The sequence below is a fragment of the Phyllobates terribilis genome, unplaced genomic scaffold (assembly GCF_046119375.1).
Source record: "Phyllobates terribilis strain yellow unplaced genomic scaffold, ASM4611937v1 Scaffold_3__8_contigs__length_932513732, whole genome shotgun sequence".
In the NCBI taxonomy this organism is placed as follows: Eukaryota; Metazoa; Chordata; class Amphibia; order Anura; family Dendrobatidae; genus Phyllobates; species Phyllobates terribilis.
Genome location: NW_027362763.1, coordinates 713535477 through 713549102, shown reverse-complemented (window position 1 = coordinate 713549102; position 13626 = coordinate 713535477). Strand labels below are relative to the sequence as shown.

Sequence of the window (13626 nt, the reverse complement as noted above, 5' to 3'; positions counted from 1 at the left end):
CCCCCACTCCTGTAGATAGTACCAGGGGACTAATTCCCCCCCATTCTCAAAAATTGCGATGTCTTTCTCCCCTGCAAAATAAATACACGTCTTCTTACTTATTTTGCCCGAAAAAAAAACCTTAAGTACGGAGGGCGAGTATAGGTCACTTTTGAGTGCGATTACACAGTTACAGTATTGTAAATTTCTTTTAGCTCATGAAACATTCATCAATATCTACATTCCAGTCTCACAGTATAGAAAGTATTAAACCAATGTGAAAAATGCAGATCAGGGCATAGCTTGCCTGGAATGGTCTTTAAATAGCCGTGCCATCATCGCCTGCTTAAATCTGGGACCACTCCCCCACATTCCTGTGCCAGATGGCCTTTCTACAACCCCCCTTATCCGGGTCTCATTCCTCGCTCTCGTGTGCACTCGTGGCTGCAGAGCGGCTCTTCTCCGGATACTTACAATATTTCTGCGCCTTGGCTCTGTGTCATGTGAAGTTTTCATTGTGCTGCACTGTCTTCCAGCTGACCAAAACATTTTTTTTTTTTTTTTTGGATGCCCAACAAAAAAGGGGAGGGGGGAATCCATCCTTTATCTCACAACACCGGCCAGCAGAATGACCGAGACCTACAACAATGGCCTGGAACCAAATCCTATTACTGTGAGAACGATCAGGAGAAAGGTCATATAGGACGTCTTGCAGAACTGATATGATTCTGCCAAAGATTAGGCTCACAAAAAATTCTAAAAAAAAAACTTAACTAAATTTTATTTGAATTAAAAAACCTTTATATCAAAATTACTTCTGTTCACAAGGATTTTCAAAGTGGATTCAGCGCCAAAATCCATATGAAAAAAAAAAAAAATGCTTTCAATACTTTTTGAATCAGCATCCTGTATATTAAAAATCAGAAAACACACCTATAGTGTAGTGAACATGAGGATATTTCCACCAGTGTGGAAAAAGCAGCAACATATCCATTCTTTGTCTGACAAACATAACCCCGATCTACAGGTCCCGTTGTGGTCCCCAGCTGCCCCTTCGAGCCGCCTTCTGAATGGCCGTCCATGGTCCAGGAAAACATGTGCCTGACCGCGACTTACTACTGTAAAAAAAAAAAAAAAAAAAAATGAGCTTCTTGCAAGCGCTAAGAACATGGGCGATGACCTGGGGACTGCAATCAGTCAGGGAATGTAATACAGCTCCCCACTGTGCCAATAATCATAGGGGTCCAGGTGGCTTCCCTTTTAAAAGGAGAAATGCAGAATAACGCCAAATCTGGCCAGCAGGGTGAATATATTTGGCCCGTGATACAGTCGCCCATTAGCCTGCGTGGGAGGACTACGTGGGGCCCATTAGCCTGCGTGGGAGGACTACGTGGGGCCCATTAGCCTGCGTGGGAGGACTACGTGGGGCCCATTAGCCTGCGTGGGAGGACTACGTGGGGCCCATTAGCCTGCGTGGGAGGACTACGTGGGGCCTATTAGCCTGCGTGGGAGGACTACGTGGGGCCCATTAGCCTGTATGGAGGACTACGTGGGGCCCATTAGCCTGTATGGAGGACTACGTGGGGCCCATTAGCCTGTATGGAGGACTACGTGGGGCCCATTGCACTGTGTGGAGTTTTAGGTATGAACCAGTCGTATATAATAAACATCAAAGAATTGTGAACACAGGTAGGGGTAAAGCGTCCCAGGATGCACTGGAACCATAAGAAAACCAAGAACTTAGTCAGGGGTGCTGACCAAGCATCTGTGAAACGCGCGTCGAGTGTTTGGTGGGCGCGTATGGTTACCTATTGTGACACTGGTTAATATCTGTCATATATGTCCATAGGCGGAATTGTTTTATAAACATTTTTGTTCATGTCCATTCGCTGATGGTCATCGGAACTGGGTGACTACCTGCATTGATATACCTTAATTCATCAATATCTTCTATATATACACACACACACACACACATCTACTTGTCACCTTGTAATTATTAATATATACGATCGGAGCCCCCTATAGTACCATGGTACCCACCAATCTGTCTGTGTCTGTATTTGGGATTTTACTAATGTCTTGTTTTATCTTTCTGTATTCAATAAAGATTATTTTTATTTATTTATGTTGTGATTACTATAGTCCTGGCACGTCTTGGTTCTCTCAGTCGTATATAATACAACATCCAGAAATGTCTCATTTTTGCATTTGCTGCCATTTGTCAGTGCCCATCCATGTGACAGTCGCCATCGTCTGTCTGGTGAGAGATCCCCTCTGAATGCACTCTATTGTTCCCAGTTATCTGCCACCAGCTATACTGCTCTTTGACAGAACCCCTTTGTTTGCAGGATCATAGGCATTATAGGGAAAGTCTGGTGACCGCATTTAACGGTCTACTACTGTCCTCTGTTATCAGCCAATTCAGGCTGAATGTGATTGACTAACGTTCCTCAACAGGATTACTGAGATTCAGCCGAGAAGAATCCCCGCAGCCATGAATTACTAAAACCATGTCACTTCTTTCTGGAAGGTTCTCCAGACCCCAGAGATATCTTCTGTGACGGAGACAGATTTTAGCAGGTCAGATTGGAATAAAAAAAAAAAAAAATAAAAAAAAACTGCAGGACCCCAGTTACAGTATGCGGAGGACTACGGGGAGTGCATTATACTATGTGGAGGACTACGGGGAGTGCATTATACTATGTGGAGGACAATGGGGAGTGCATTATACTGTATGGAGGACTATGGGGAGTGCATTATACTGTATGGAGGACTATGGGGAGTGCATTATACTGTATGGAGGACTATGGGGAGTGCATTATACTGTATGGTGGACTATGGGGAGTGCATTATAGCATGAGGAGTCCTATGGGGAGTGCATTATGCTATATGGATGCCTATAAGGGGTGCATTATGCTATGCGTAGAACTAAGGTGTGGGCCCATTTTACTGGATGGAGAGCTGTGTGGCGGTGACAGTTGGAGGTTCATACTATGTTACTGTGTTGGGGTCACTATACTGTGTGTGGAGAAATTCACTTTGGCAGTATCTTAGTGTTTGTGGAGCAATTTTGTTGACATCATACTTTATAGGTCCAATGAAAGGGGAATTATTTGGCTCTTCCGTGACCCCACCATGTGCGAATAATAATTATTTTTTTGGGGGGCTGTGGGGCAATTAGAAATTTTGCTATGGCTTCTATGTACGCCTCAACACACATGTACACAAACGTTGCTTGTAAAACTTTATAAAAGTATGCTCACTTTTTTTTTTTTTTGCAAGACCAACGCAACATCGCTGCTTTTTACTGCACCAAAGTAAATGCTGTTTCTGAAATCTGATGCACACGCTGCTTTTTTTTTTTTCCTTGCAGATTTGAACCTTTAAAGTGTTTTTTCAAATCTGCAGCGTTTGACTTCTTTCAGAGTTTCTCCTCCATTCACGGTGGCTTAGTGGTTGGCACTGTCGCTTTGCAGCGCTGGGGTCCTAGGTTCAAATCCCACCAAGGACAACATCTGTAAGGAGTTTGCATGTTCTCCCCGTGTTTGTGTGGGTTTCCTCCGGGTTCTCCGGTTTCCTCCCACACTCTAAAAAGACATACTGATAGGGAATCTAGATTGTGAGCCCCGATGGGGACAGTGCCGATAATGTATGCAAAGCGCTGCAGAATTTGTTGGCGCTATATAAATAAAAAAATATTATTATTATTCAAATTAGTTGGGTGGGAAAAAAAACGCAAGTAAAAATACATAAAGAACAAGACTTTTTATGCAACTTTATTTGTGGCAGATTTATTTATTTATTTTTTTTTTTTGCTGCAAAAACCAAACCCGATACACATAGCCCAAAAATAAGCTGAGCAACAATCCCCACAATAGCTGCCTTAAATAAGTGGGGAGGGAGGTTACATCTCCCCTTATAATCACAGGATGCAGGAGCGAGCCCCACGTGTCAGGTTCCCACGTGTCTCACTTCTTCAACCTTATTCTATTTCCCCTGGACCTAATCTCTGTAGAAGACCCGCAGTGAAGGGATAATTACAGACATGACGAGTGTAATTGTGACACTGCATAAACTCAGATCATCGACACAAACTAACAACAATAGTTGAAGGCTAAACACCAGGCAAAGCCTAGAAGATCAGGCGTCACATACATGATCCCCATTTTCCCTCCATTTATTTAATGTATCCTGCTCAAATGGAGTAAGAAATACAGGAGCGGTTCTGGCGGTGCTCCAGTCCTCCGGAGGACATCAAGACCTCCAGAGCTCCTATGATGCTTCTTACAGTGCGGCCAAGTTCACACAGAGCATAAACGCTGCTTTTATTAATCTGCACATTTTCTGCAGCTGTCTGGACCATAATATGCAATAAGTCTTCTAATTAAGGTTTTCTGCTGGGTTTTTGGTGCAGAATTTTTAAGTACAGAGAAGATTTGATTAAAGAAACAGGAAAAAAAAAGTTGAGGTTTAATGCTCCCCATAGAAACCTATAGAAAACAGAACAAAAAAGCAAGGAAAAAAAAATACTGTTCAACAGCATCTAACAATGGACAGGATATTCCATGAAATCACATCCACTTTATTTGGACAGTTAAAACACAACAGATTTTCTGCACACACAGAAAATAAAAAAAGTAGCATATATTATATATATATATATTTACATTTTCTGTACCTTTTCTAATCTAGTATAACAAATATATAAAATATAAATATAATCATAAAATAAATCTAAAAAAAGATATATTTATATAATTTTTTTTATAAGATTTATAATTATATTTATTTATTTTTTTTTTTACACTAGATTCCACTTCTATACAATAAAAGGCCAGAAACCCCTCTATATTGGATGAACAGGTGTCAAGATACATTTGTGCATTTACACTGGGTGACTTCCTAGTGAATGCGGTGAACAGACAGTAAAAAGGAGCCTGGTGAAATAAGGGGGGTCTGCAGCAAATATATGAGTCTACTAAAGTCATGCAGCATTTTTCTTTCTTGCAACAGCGCCATTCTTGTATATGGTAGTGTCTGGTACTGCAGCCCAGCATCACAGATTTGAATGCTCAGCCTATATGCAAGCACTAAAAGTAGCCCATTCTTTCCCCAATTGTAACCGGCCCCTTTAAGCAGAAGAATATACAGTTAAATTGCTAGAACTGCTCTTTTAGGAAGTAATTCTGTAATTATATACACAAAAGAAATAAGTTAAAAAAACAGTATATAATTTCAAGCCAGTAGACGAAGAAAAAAAAAAAAAAAGCAGATAATTGTAGAGTACTCACTGCAGAGCGCAGTCGCAGAATCCATTAGCGCTGGAACTATTTAAGTAGAAAAAACAGATATAATCCTGTTGACAGCGTATTATTCCTTTAAATGTTATTTGAGCCTATGGGTGATTCCTCTGTGCAAGAGCGGCTGTGGCTCAGCATCCAGGCCGGCTAATAATAGAGCCTTCTTAAAGAAGTACTCCGGGTCTGCCAGACGTCTCTGTGCAGGAGGTAAAGCCCACTGCTGCTAATGCTGCGGCGGCTGCGAGCAAAGGTTAGATTTGAATCATTGAAAGTACTAGAAATCAGAGGCGTGCCGGCTACAGAAACCTGCCGGGCGAGGGCCACGTGATCCCACTCTGCAAACACGGTTTCCTGAACTTCAAACTGGTCTTAAAAGGAGTAAGCCAACCTGAAGGGGGAGATAATAAACCCGGGGTGGGGGTGGCTCCTATAATCCTAGGTAAATCCTCTGTACAAGAAAAATAACGGCCAAAGGAAGAGCCACGTGGACCAGAGGTTTCATATCTGCCCGCAGGTTCCTCTGCACCCCCAAACTTCCTGTTCTCGTACATGACACCACAATAGGAAGCCAGGTAAAGGCGGCAGAAGAGGAAATGGGCGCAGACCATCTCTTATTGCACGCAGCTTTATTATTACCTTCTACTTCCAGAATTTCTTCAGGATTTGAGTAGAGGCCAGAATTTCTCTAGGATTTAGGCAGAGGAGGCCAGAATTTCTCTAGGATTTAGGCAGAGGAGGCCAGAATTTCTCTAGGATTTGGGCAGAGCCGCTGCAGAGTCATCAAATTCCTCCCACCTGCTGAGCCCGGGCCCAGCCAGGAAAATGAGGGGGCAACACAAGGCTTCTAAGGGCTATCCTTTAGGGGAATCTTCCAGGACTTAAGGCTATGGTCATATCAGTCTTTCTGTAGTGACGTGAAGTTTCTGATAAGTCACAGCACGGTCACCCACATCTACCTCCATCGTGGACCAACGGGAATGAAACGTTCATTCGTTCCATTCACTTCTACAGAAGCCTCCATGCGCGCTTCCTCAGCATTTTTTAAACTTTCATAGAAGTGAATGGAAACTACTTTAGTAACATGGATACATATATCTAGAGACTCTACATAAAAGTGAAGCATCATCTTCATGAGACATTTGGCTAAAGCAGATTTCCCAAAGAGCATATTGGTGCTACGATAAGTAAAGTCCAACCCATGGGACCTTCTCCATATGGTCCTCCTTCTAGTAGGTCCTTCACACATCCCACCTTATGGTCCTTTATGTCTCTTGATCTCTGGACTTTCCATGACTCTCAAGGTGCAATGAAACTTTGACACTGGCAAATCATAAGAACACTTGCAGCCAATTATCGGTACGGGTAAACATGCCGCCGATTAACCGAGAGATGAGCAAAACGCCAATTCGGCAAATGATCAGACATACTACTGCCGGCATAAAAATAAACATGGGGAGAGGGCCATACATTGCAGACAACATGCTGCTGTATGGGACAGAGCAATGCTATCAACTATTGTTCTACCCCATAAAGTTGCCAACAAGTGTGAACGAGCCTCTCTCAGCTTATTTATGACCACAACAAAGTTCAGCTCAACTTTGATGTGGTCTGTAGAGTCAAATCAGCAAACAGGAGTTCAGTAAAGCTCAATGTTGGATTCTCAGTTAACCTATTCATCATCAAGCTCCGATCTCTCTATTAATTTCTACGGGAGCTCAGAAAATTGCTCACTCGGCAATTTTTCGGAGCTCGGATAGAAATTAACGGAGAGCGCTGCGCATGCCTTACCACCTCTTCATTTCTCTTAGCTCAAGATAAATACATTATCCCCATATATTGGACATTTATGGTAAATCTTATCCCTCCGACATGAAGGTTACAGTTTGAAAAAATACAAAAGGTGACTTGGCGGGAGAGAAAGTATGACCAATTAATTTCATTTAGAGCGAAAGGTAAAGTCCGCATGTTAGGTAAGGAATACTGTATGTATCAGAAGACTGACAGGTTTACAGCTTTGCTCTAGTTATACAAGAGGCAAGAAAGAAAAAAAAGAAAAGTCATAAAAGTAAAGTAGAATCCTTGGCCAGTGCTAGCATGCAAGTATCTAAGGAATGGAACTAATGGCATTAATCTGTCACATTTACATTCTTCTATTCGGAGAAAAGAATTCCTCATAAGTCCCGTCTCCTAACACTGGAGGAAAGTGAGAGCAGATTCAATGTCCTTGTGTCACTCCCACGCCTGTTACTCCCACGCCTTCATGTTATCAGCCCACCATGTAAAATGCAATTCAGTCAAAAGTGCCAGAAGAAGAAACCGGCGTCAAACACCCTGAGATTGTGACATAGAAGACCGTGGTCACAGATCTTCGTCCATATGGACCATGTACTATATAATCAATGGAGGGAAGCAGCTGCACGGGGCTCGATAGGAGGGTACAGTCAGAATACCCCAAAAATAAAGATGTAGATGGCTCGCACCACTCCAATACTGGACAATTTAAGAGGGCAAAGAAGTCAATTTAGAGAAAAATCTCAATAAAAGGAGTCCGTATTGAAATAATAAAAAGGTGAAAAAACATCAAAGCTCCATTTATTCTGCCATGGATGTGACATTTCGACCAGCCATAGGTCTTTAACCAAAAAAGTCAGAAAAGACAAGTACAATCCTTGACCAGTGCTAGCATGCAAGCATCTAAAGAATGGAACTAATGGAATTAATCTGTCACATTTGCATTCTTCTAAAAAACTTCAAAGCACCATTTATTCTGCCGTAGAGGCGACGTTTCGACCAAACATAGGTCTTTTCCATCGCTAGTCGAAACATCGCATCTATGGCAAATAAATGGAGCGTTGAAGGGTTTTTGTTTTGTTTTCCCACCTGATTTTGGATGCTGTCTCCTTTTATTGAAATACCCCAAATAGTGCAAATTACACAAGCAAGGCTCAGTTCAGAATGCGTTTGTGATGGACACTCAACCCATTTAGCCCTGGTTGGGTCTGCCCCACGTACATACAATCGGCTCAGCAGAGTGTTTGTCTGTTTTCTATGGGGAGAGCGCAAAAAGAATCAGCAGACTGAATTTCAATCACCAGATAGGAGAAGGTCTGTAAGTCCCATGCACAGATAGTTGCGAATCATTGAGTGCGCCCAGCTTTTATCCATTATGTATGGGGCGCCTTCACTTTTAAAGTGAATGACCGTAGTGTAATTGGATCATTGCCTAAACATTAGCCATTGGTTGTCTCCAAATAGGCATTCGTCTCACCGCCAACATCTCTCCAGACTCCCTCCATACAATAAGTCTTGAAAAACAGGATTCATGTGTCCGCCCTGTCCTTCACTGACATACAATAGGCGATCGGCACTGTGAAATGGAGACCCAACGCTCTCCAATAGGTCCCATTGTGCCTTGCCTTTAACAAGCATAATTTAAGAGGTGCACCATGATGATTTCATATATTACTGTATAGATGCTAGCAGAGATTAGCAAAAACAAACTGTAGCATTCGGGGTTCGAACAGTACACCTAGTGTCCGGTACTGAACTCCAAACACGGACTTCTCGAGGAAGTCTGTGAGAGACTGTGGGGATACTTGCTTCCTTTGGCAGACCCCTAGCCCTTACTAGGACCATTTTACAGCACCAAAGTTTGGGTCCCCATTAACTTCTATGGGGTCCGGGTAGAGTTCTGGCACCCAAATCGAACTTTGGACTAACATTCCATCGAGCCAGATGAAGGCCGACCATCCACGAGTCCGCTCATCCCTAGATGCTAGAAAAACTATAAAAATGATACTGGTATTGTAAATAATCGATGTACCAGAAGTGAGAAATCAAGGTTTGACAGGGTGGGGTGGGAAACATTAATGCAGCTCCAGGGTAGTTTTGCATGTTGCATCAGCTTGATTTCTCAGCTCCAACTTGTCATTTCTAGGCCATCCCAAGAGGACCCTTATTTCATAAAAGTGCCGACCAAAAGTAAAGTTAAACATAACTATCCAAAAATAAAAAATTAATGTTGTGGCCGTGTGCACAGATACAGCCAGTTTAACGCTGGATTTTATTTTTTTTACCAATATTTCTGCCTATAGATGACATTCCTCGTTTACACTCAAATCAATAATCGTGATCAAGATTGTGTTATTAAATGTTTGCCAAAAAGAGTTATGGCCACCTGCATGCGCCAAATTTAAAGGTCCATTTACAACAGCTAATCGGCGGCACTAAGCCACTTTTTGCTTGCCGATAGGTTGTCCTCGGCAGCACAATTGTTTACGTAGAAAGATATGCTGCCGAGAACGAAGATTTTTTTTTATTTTTTGGGGGTAAAAAAAGATAATTTCGCCCAACGATAATCATGCCCCTTCACCCGTCAAGTGAATGAACTCTCTCCTTAGCAAGCAGACGCAGAGAAGATCCCACTGACGGATTAGTGGGCCTTATTTCCATGTCATCTCGCATATGTTAGCAATGTGTCACACTGAACAAAGACTGACAGCTTTTGATTTTAATCTGTTGATAAATGTGGTGTAAAGCTAGACTTGTGGCACACCGTGTCCTCCAGATCCTCTACCGGGTAATGCAAAAGCAGCACACTCCAAGGACAGCATGTCCAGAGTCTCGCAGACAGCTATGAAGGGCTAATGACCATCTTTAAAGGGTAACTTTAGCTTTAAATAAACGTTATCCCATATAAGCGCCTGGCGGGAATAACATACCTTTTGGACATAGAGTTTGAAAGGTGGTGTAAGAAGGAAGATTTACCTAGAGACAGGTGCGGAGCTCCGGCGCAAGAACTGCCAGGGTCCTGCCCAGTGTTGCCAGGGGACGGGATTAAGAGTGCACGGGGGACTTCCTGGACAGTGCTGGGGGACAGAGGAGAGGAACAGAAGAGAGGAAGTCAGGTGTCTGGGCTCACACGAAAGAAACAGTTGGTTGTGAAGAGCAGACCGGCAGTTGGGGAGAAACAGTCTGTCCTGCCGACAACGAGGGAGAGACGTGCTGCCCTGTCCTCGGTGAAATAGAGACATGCTGACCTGTCTGCGGTGACGGATGAACGGGTGACAGCTTGCTGCAAAACAAGGGACGTGCGGTCTGTACCGGGCCTACAGAAAGTGATCGTTCAGTTACCTGCATCACCACAGTTTTCCAGACATCTGACGGTGACCTACAGGTGAGGACATACCCGGGATTAGTGATCCTAACGCAGTTTGTTGTACGCCGGAGGAGCTTGCTACGGCTCTTAAAGTAGTCGTGATCGCTGTCGTGTGGTCAAAAGGACTGGGGGCCCAGTGGGTGAGACCCGAGACCGCCCACTGCCGCTAGAAGATGGACACCCTCCGGAGTGAGTGTCTGAAGACAGACGTAGTTATCGCTAAAGGACAGATAAGTGCAAGCCTCCAGTAATCTACCTTCTCTTATTCAGCCTGAACTTTTGGGACTGCGCCGTATTGTTCATCCTTTCCGTGTTATAGTTAAACCACAATCGTTTATTGTCCGATTTTACTGTTTTATTACTTAAATCTACACTCCCTGCGTGGAGAAACCAAATCTTGAATTAAGATACTCTCTGCGTGCGGCATCCGAGCCTTTTAACATTGATACAATAGGTCAAATTCTTGCAAGGTAAATATATATATATATATATATATATATATATATATATATATATATATATATATATATATATATACAAAAATCAAACAAAACTATAAAAAGCCAAGAGTCCTGTCAATGTGGCAATATTGAGCAAACAAGCGGTTGTGTATCTAGACTAACTGGTTATCGGAGTTATAGAACAATTAAAGGCGGTAAAGTATTTCAAGTTCAGAGGCAAAAAGAAGCGTAGCTTGTTAGGGGTTGTAAACTGGGACCTAAGTGAGGCAGTCACGTAGGAGGTTCCACGGATTAAGTGATTTATTCTAACAGGGGATTTCTTCTACATATTTTTGTGATATATTTAGAGTGGAGTCTGATTTGGACCATCTATTAGAAGTGTCGCATTGAGTTTGGCAAGCGTTCAGTTTCCCTACAGCACTACCGCAGGGGAATTGAAGTATTACATGGTGTCCTCCAGCATAAGAAATGCTCCTAGACCCCTTCTGCTCTGGCTCATTAAAGAAAAATATATAAAAATATTGCTCCTATGAGACAGAAACACAAGTGATAGAAAAAACTAATTTTTACTTTGCACTAAAAATCACTTTCCCAATTTTGCTTGTGAAGAGGAGCAGTGGTCCATGCAGTCTTCTGGGCCATGTCTGATGCAGAGCCAGGGGTGTATTGTACAACGCTGGATCAACTACTGGAGACAAACCCAGGAGACCAGGACCAAAGACCAGTCCACGCTGCTATTAGAAAGCAAAAATCAGCAGTGCAAGGAATACACATGGCACCATGATCCAAGACGTGCTTGAAAATAAAATCATCACGACAACCAAGGACCATTGTCCATCAATTACTATTATTCAAACAACAATCGTTTTCAGGTGAATTTAAAACGTATGACGCCTTTGGTGTGTTCTCAAAAGTACTATTTACCTGATAACCCAAACTCTCAACATCAGCCCCCTCTCGGCTGGTCCACCACTGCAGATGGGCAAGAGCAAAGGAACAATGATTCATTGAATGAGTAAGAGTCCACCACTTACCAAGGTTTCCTTTTTTTTAATTTACAGAAATCTCTTAAATGGAATGTGCCACCAGAAAACACTTTTTTTAGGTTTAGTTTTTTTTTTCATACCACTATTTTAAAAAAACTGCAATTTTCCCACTGGCCACTAGGCGTAATATAAGACTTACTTCCTGTTACTCAGATAGACTAATGGCAGCAACAGACTGGCACAGACCCCCATTTGCTTGCACAGAAGAGTCATCTGAGCATGCTCTGAGCCACAGGAGGGGGAGGAGGCGAGCTGTGACATCACCTATTGTGAATGGTGGATCCTGTGTTATCTACTGTATAGAGGTGTCAGTCGCAGACATGAGGAGGAGGCGAGCTGTGACATCTATTGTGATTAGTGGAACATGTGTTTTTTACTGTATACAGTGTGGTTATCCATCATTGTAATACGGTCTGATATGATATGGAGATTGCTGGAAAGTCTTTATATAAAACATGAAGCGAGAGTCTAGTACAAGGCCTAGTAGCCCAAGTGTGAATATTGCAACTTTTCATAATTAATATTTTTAGATTGTGATATGGGAATTTAAAAATAAAAACCTTAAAGCGAATCTTTCAGAAGATGCTGTTAAATTCATTTTAACATAAAAATTGTATAAGTGACTGAATATAATGGACGGCTGCTTTTGTCACATAAAAGTCCAGAGCGTCTGCGACAATCCAGGCGGTGGGATGTAAGAAAACATTAGGTGTGGCCCACAATAGGCAGATTAGCAAATATCCTGACATTCCATATCTAGTGTTAAATCTCTACTGTCACAGTTCTCCGCAGCCAGAAATCCCATCCAGTAGTTTGCGATAGTGTTATATTTGGCACCAGCAGACAATCACCACGAAAGCCAATATTTTCAGACAAGTAGTAGAACTAATTTTTTTTTACTCCTTCTTACTCCAAGAAAACAAAACACTCCAGCTATAAAACAAGTCCTAGAAGACTCGACGACCTATGAAAAAAAAAAAAAACACTAATAATCATCTAATGGGGCCACATAATACAGCCAGAGAGTGTAACATAAAGGCAAACCCTGACTCAGGAATCCTGCACAAGCCGCAGCCAGAGAGGATTACCTCCGTAAAGCCCAGCGAGCCGTGCCAGACGAAGGTAAAGAATTTTGATGATGTGATAGGAGTTTTGTACACATTAAAATGCAGAAAAGGAAGAAAATAGTTTGTGAACACGTCGCTGTACTAACAATGGCTGTATTAGAGAGATGAAGTTTACCGTGGCCCTTATGTAATGGGGATATAACCTAAGTACTGCTGGATTTTCACTACTAATGTTTAATAAAAACACATGGACTATTTCTTTGCAAATCAGCCATTGGATTAAATGCATGGAAAACCTAATATTAATAGATTATTATTAGTTATCTTTGGAGAGAGGGGAGAAGCTCCTGCTGCAGCCAGTTGTCTTACAGCCAGAGAGGAAGGATAGGTCAGAGATGACATGATTCGGTTAGATTTCTCAGTTTTAATAGAAAGGGAAAGAATGGATTTTTTTTGGACATTTTCTGTATTCTGTCTTCTTTTAATGCAGTGTTTTTAGTGGGAGATATGTTTCCCCTCTGATATTTGAGATATATGCTTTCAAAATCCTTGCTAGCGGTGATTTAGTAGGAGCGTTGAATAACTAAAAAAAAAAAAATCTGTTTTAGTTAT

General features: G+C 42.1%; 1 protein-coding gene across 7 annotated transcripts in view; it reads right to left on the bottom strand.

Annotated features, from left to right (window-relative positions):
- The window catches only part of EML4 (EMAP like 4), a 123225-nt gene that overhangs the window by 93849 nt on the left and 15750 nt on the right, over nucleotides 1-13626 (bottom strand). The window contains exon 1 of one of the 7 annotated variants that reach the window (XM_073672027.1): nucleotides 5274-5558. The exons of 5 other annotated variants lie outside the window; for them this stretch is intronic. In XM_073672027.1, coding sequence (XP_073528128.1) covers nucleotides 5274-5298 — 25 coding nt within the window. In that variant the 5' untranslated portion in view covers nucleotides 5299-5558. Of the gene's footprint in view, nucleotides 1-912; nucleotides 989-5273; nucleotides 5559-13626 lie in introns of those variants that run through there. One more of the 7 variants, XM_073672023.1, reaches the window with a different exon arrangement.